The 6,391-nt window shown below is 37.4% G+C and overlaps 1 protein-coding gene across 1 annotated transcript; it reads left to right on the forward strand.

The window, feature by feature from the left end:
- The first annotated feature begins 728 nt into the window (after positions 1-728).
- On the forward strand, positions 729-2,806 carry LOC110021204 (aspartyl protease family protein 2-like). Its single transcript, XM_020719612.1, has one exon. The coding sequence runs from the start codon at positions 953-955 to the stop codon at positions 2,549-2,551; it is 1,599 nt and encodes a 532-aa protein (XP_020575271.1). The 5' UTR covers positions 729-952; the 3' UTR covers positions 2,552-2,806.
- Positions 2,807-6,391: the final 3,585 nt, after the last annotated feature.

Consider the following 6,391-nt stretch of genomic DNA (forward strand, 5'->3'; position numbering starts at 1 on the left):
CATTTGTCATGCAACAAGAGTCGTCCCTCATAACCAAATGTGTCAGCATCTATACTAATATACGGGTCAACAATTCATCGAATATTGATATATATATAAAGATTGATCAACGGTCAGAGTCTGTCGATCAACCCCTATGTTGGAGTTCCCGTCAATTCTGGGAGCCAGCACGATATGCTGAAAATTTAAAAACCCCGCGCCACGGGGGATCAAACTCCCGACCCGAGGGTCTTAAGCGAAGCCGCCACCAATGAACCGAGATATGTGCACAATATATCCATACATTGATTTTTTTTTTTTAATTTTGAAAAAACTATAAAATTTATTCCAAGATATAAATTTTAGTACAAGAAACTTTTCCATAAAAGTTCGCTAAAAATGTGACCGGAAGGCAATGTTTAAGACAACAGCAAAAAAATGATAAAATTCAATTTAAATTATCCTAAATTTTACTCTAATAATGAAGTCGATATTATCTGTATAGAGAATCTAATGAAAAAAAAGGTTAATGTAATATAAGAAGAAACAAAAATGCTAAGTATAATAAAATGTATACCAATTTGTATCTTAATTTAAAATAAAAAAAGTATTATTTATTTATAAAAAAATTAAAGAAATATTTCCTAAATTTAAAATTAACATGAAAACAGCAAGGTTGGCCCATAAATTTCTGCACAAATTTGTTATTTTATTGTTGGGGCACGGCATGAAATGTTAATGTGCACAAGCGAACTAGCTGGTCATCCTGCCTCTCCCCCTCCAGTCCCACTTTTCTTCTCAGAACCGCGTTCAGCTCTCTCTCTCTCTCTTTCAACGTCTCCCAAACCATTTTCGCTGCCATTCTCTCTGCAACAGCTCCTGCGATTTCCCACCCCAAAAAGCCTTCTTTTTTACTTCTATTTATCTTGAGATTTTTCATTTCGCCTCTTTGATGCGGGAAAACATCTGAGAAATGGCTCATAACGAGCAATTCCTCTTATTCCTGATCCTCCTGTTCTCTCCCTTCTGTCTCCCTTCGATCGAAGCCTTCAGCTTCAACTTCTCCCGCACATCTCATCTTGCCGGAATCATATTCCCAACACCCCTCAGCTTCAACTCCGCCACCACCGCCGCCGACTCGAACTGCCAAATCCACCGCCGCCTAGCTCCTGACGCAGATCCTCTTGAACGCCCACTCTCCGGCGACGCCCCTCCGGTCAAGCTCCATCTCAAGCACCATCGCCCTGCAGCTGACAAAACCAAAAAAGCTGCTATTTTTGACTCCACACAAAAGGACTCCCTTCGAATCCAAACCCTTTTCCGCCGCGCGACAGAGAAGAAGAACCAGAACCCTCTCTCCCGCTTCGCTCCCCCGCCCAAAACCGTCACTTTCGGCTCCTCGGCGCCGGCTATCGATGGTCTCCTGTCTGCCACGGTGGAGTCCGGCGTCGCGCTTGGCTCCGGCGAATATTTCATCGACGTCTACGTCGGCACTCCGCCGCAACATTTCTCCCTAATTCTCGACACCGGAAGCGACCTCAATTGGTTACAGTGCCTTCCCTGCCACGCCTGCTTCGAACAGAGCGGCCCAATCTACAACCCCTCCTCATCTTCTTCCTACCGCAATCTCAGCTGTACCGACCCTCGCTGCGACCTTGTCTCCCGGCCGGAAACCTCCTCCCCCTGCCACGCCGGCGAAGACCATTCCAGCTGCCCTTACTTCTACTGGTACGGCGACCAATCAAACACAACCGGCGATCTCGCCACCGAGATCTTCACCGTAAACCTAACAGACACCATGGGCAACACCACAAGCCGCAAGGTTGAAGGTGTCATCTTCGGCTGCGGCCACTGGAACCGCGGTCTATTTCACGGCGCCGCCGGTCTCCTCGGCCTAGGCCGCGGCCCTCTCTCCTTCGCCACCCAGCTCCGCTCCCTCTACGGCCACACCTTCTCCTACTGCCTCGTTGACCGCAACAGCGATCTAAGCATCACCAGCAAGCTCATCTTCGGCGAGGATCCTTCCCTCCTCTCCCACCCCAATCTCAACTTCACCTCTTTCACCACCGGCAAAGAGAACCCCGCAGAGACCTTCTATTATCTTCACATCAAAGGCATAAAAGTCGACGGAGAGATGCTGGACATCCCATTGGAAACATGGGAGCTGTTGGAAAACGGCGCCGGAGGCGCAATCATCGATTCAGGAACCACGCTCAGCTACTTCTCCGATCCAGCTTACAAAATCATCAAGCAAGCGATTGAGAAGAAGGTAACCTACAAGCTGTTCGATGATTTTCCTGTGTTGAGTCCATGCTACAATGTATCTGGAGTTGACAAAGTAAAGATGCCGGATTTCTCCATCGTCTTTGCCGACAGAACGGTGTGGGATTTTCCGTTGGAGAATTACTTCATCCGGCTTGAACCAGAGTCCATCATGTGCCTCGCGATTCTGGGAACGCCGAACACATCCCTATCGATTCTGGGAAATTACCAGCAACAGAACTTCCACATAATGTATGATACGAGGAACTCGCGACTGGGTTTTGCGCCCATGAAGTGTGCAGAGGTTTAGAAATCCAATCTTGGAAGAAAGATTGAGATTTTTTTGGAGAATTTTGCTTGGTTTCACTCACTGCGGTGTGGGAAAGCTTGTTAATTGTGTAGCCATACTTGTCATTAGATTCATTTTTCTTTGATGATTCCTCTTTTTTTTTTTCTTAATGTTATTGTTAGGTGTAGGAGAGTATACTGATACTGGTTACAAATCAAGTGTGATGACTTAGTTTGTTGATAATATACTGCTAGTTGGTGTTATGATTTATGTGTTGCTTGTGCTCTGTTCTTATTGTTTTGTATTTACTTGGTTTGGAAATTTGAACCATATGGATCTCACTCAGTTTAGATAATATTTTAAATTTTCTATGTTTTGTATGTTCCTCATGGCTCGGCAGTTGTGATGAGGGTGAATTTTTTTATTTTTTATTTTGCTTGTTCAGTACAGAAACAGCGCAGAAAGACGAATTAAGAATGGGGGTATGGGGGAAGTGATATCTTAGAGACAAGGGAACTATGGAACTCGGGTTTGGGTAAAGTGAAACAGATTTGAATATTTCAAATTAGGGCTGAATTGAAAAAAACATCTTGTTTGCAAAAATGTCAACTAAAATATGCATTTAATAATTATTGTTATTATATTGTCCAATAAAGATTTGTGTCATGTATTGTTGAGCTAGTATTTGTGCTTCATGGCTTGAGAGGTTTCAATCATCTACGTAAAGATAAAAGCAAGAGAAAACTCAATTAGATTGGAAGAATTAGAAGCTCGTTTTAATAACTATTTTACCAAGATATTTTCCCTTATATTTTGGACTTAAAAATTTATTTTCTATACGATAGAATAACCATTGATTGAATCTTCCAAGAATCAATGGTTCGGAGTGAAGCACATTTAACTCACGAGAATAAATAAGGTTGTTAGAGGACGACCGAATGATAGAGACTGATCGAGTGGCTTACTAAGGGCCGACCGACCTATAGGCTAATCGACTCAATGGCTGCCTAGGTAGAAGACGATCGACAAGAAGACAACTTATAAGATATCCGCCAATTGAATGACATGAAGTCAATTGATTGGGACTCGGTTGATTAAAGGGGGTCGTGGATATAATTATCATTTCACAACAATTGTAGCCTCCTATAAATAGAGAAGTCTTAAATAGAATAAAGGATGTTGAAAGGATATACATCATAAACTTATCTCTTTCTATACGTTTCTCCCTCTTCTTCACGCTCTATTTTGGGCTCAACATTTTCCTTAAAGAAGACTGACTTGCCTCTTATATTTTTCTAATTCCTTTCATGTTGATTTCATTTATGGTGTCTCTCTATGATTTATGTATATTGAAATATGAGTTGGTTTTATCTTAAAATATATATATCAAACAGAGATTCTTCAATCATGTTGTGTATGTTTGTTGTAAAATATGTGAGCAACTCCCGACTTGCTCCCACTAGCCTTCTTAAAATATGATTTGCTTGGTGAACTCAAGCCAATCATTTTGATGATAAATACAGGCCTGATCGTTCAATTAATATTTACATTTATTTTTAATATTAGATTTGTATCAAAATAATCAGCCTTAAAAATAATTCAAGTCTTAATTTCTTTTAATTTTGGGTTTAGACATTTTTGGGAAGTCTTGAATCCTATCATTCAAATTGAATATTCAACACTGTAATTAGACCACGGTGCAGTTGATGATGGTAGGTGGCTCAAGCAAATGTGTAAGAATTAAACTCTACATGTCCCATAAAAACAAGGAATGTTTTCTTTCTTAAAAAATTTGCCATCTGACTTTTTTTGTAGCCGTCTATGACATAATGACATGTCATCTTACTCTTGTTTTTTAGCTTTTCTCTTAAATATAAGTGTTTACAATTAGCACAAAAGATTACACTCTAATTTTAGTTTCATTAACTTTGTCTAGCATGGGGCACTCTTTTTTAAATATTGAATCACAATTTCATTTGGAAAGATTTACATACATACCCCTCAATTCTATATTTTTATGTGATATAAAAGATTTGATTGGTAGAAATGTAAAAGGTAGAATTTAGGTAATATATGCAAGCCGCCTTAATATGCTTGTGAAGAGCTTAGTCTTTCAACCAAGAGATTTTAGGTTTAAGACAGATCAGATGCGGTGGACGTGTGTGTGTTTGAAGAAATTTGCTAAAATTTTAACTATTATTTATAAATGGCTATAAAGTCATGGGAACAAGGGTGGAGTCGAAAATTCTTTTAGTGCGGACACAAATTACTAATCTTAAAAATAAGCTCAAGCATTTTTCCAACATTTCTAGATAAAATAAATTGCATATCTTAATAATTTTAATAGAAAAAGTTAAAATAAATACAAAATAGATTTTGATTTATTTTATTTTATTTTATAATATCTGCATATTTATTAAATGTGATAATTATATATTAATTTATTTTTTAAAAATATAAAACAAATCAACTATAGTAATGCTTTAGATCAAAGTATACTCACTAATTTTTATGATGCTCATATATAAACATTAAATATCTTAGTGTTATATTATTTTAATATAAATTTTACAGTAATTATCATTGATATTACTGTATTATCTTAAAGCAAAATGATTTATAAGTTTTTGAATGTAATATAAGCACATATCTTAATATTCATTAATATGTTATATATCTACCCCAGTTAATAAAAAATATAATATAATTATTATAATTTTATAAGTTCGAATTAGCTTGTTAATAAGCTAGAATAGAGCTCAATAATGACTTAAATTTTATGATAAGCAATAATTAAAAATATAATTTAATTTGAACAAAGTATACTTAATTTGTTATGTTTTAATAAATTTTTATTATCTAGCAGCTCTATAAAATTAGGCTCGAGTTTCCCCAATAGACTAAATTAGAGTAATTTATTAAAAGAAATATATGTACTGATGTACATAGGGCGGGGTCAATGGAGGCAATAGTGCTCCGATGTGAGTATTTTTTTAGTTTATTTTATTTTTTATAAGGAAGATAAATATGCATAACACTCAATTCCTATATATTCACATATTTAACATCTGAACTTTAATTGTAACATATTTATCATCTCGTTTATGCATTAAATTAAGATAATGACATTTTGTTAGGTATGACTCATATACCATAAATGGGTCAGATGCTGGAGCGGAGTGAAGCCCACGAGCGGAGTGGGGCGGAAGAATCTGTCCAACTAGAGGAGTTTCATTATGTAGGTTGGAACGTGCGGGGGCAACACCGCGCAGTTTGGTATATGGGTAGTTTAATTAATTACATATTATACTATAGTTATATATATGTCATGTTTATAAATCTAGGGGGGGATTCTGAATCTTGTATTATGTATTTTTTTTCTGAATATTGAAAAAGAAGTCGCCGCTCTGCTCCCAATGACATATGCATCTTTGCCGAATCTAAATTTCTGTGTATTCTTCTGGATTTATGTCGATTCTTATTTTTTATCGCCCTAATTTCTCAACACCTTTTTATGTGATATGAAAAGGTTAAATTATATATAAGTATAAAAATAAACTTTTTTGTTATATAATTAGGTGGAATATTTAAAGCTCTAATTGGGCTGAAAGATCGTAACTACTGTAAGCCAGCCCGCTAAGGAATTGGTGGTCCATTCATTTGGCTGTACGCGTATTGACCTGTTCAATCTCTTCAGTTGGCCGTAATTATCAGCTCAGATTTGACTTGAACCTGCCGGTCCGCTGAACAGACCGTTAGTTCGCCTTTGGGCAGGTAATTCAAGGGGAGCCAAATTCCTAAATACGACATTTTTAAAATTTGCCTCTCTCTCTCTCTCTCTCTCTCTCTCTCTATATATAT

This window comes from Phalaenopsis equestris, unplaced genomic scaffold (assembly GCF_001263595.1).
Source record: "Phalaenopsis equestris unplaced genomic scaffold, ASM126359v1 Scaffold000123, whole genome shotgun sequence".
In the NCBI taxonomy this organism is placed as follows: Eukaryota; Viridiplantae; Streptophyta; class Magnoliopsida; order Asparagales; family Orchidaceae; genus Phalaenopsis; species Phalaenopsis equestris.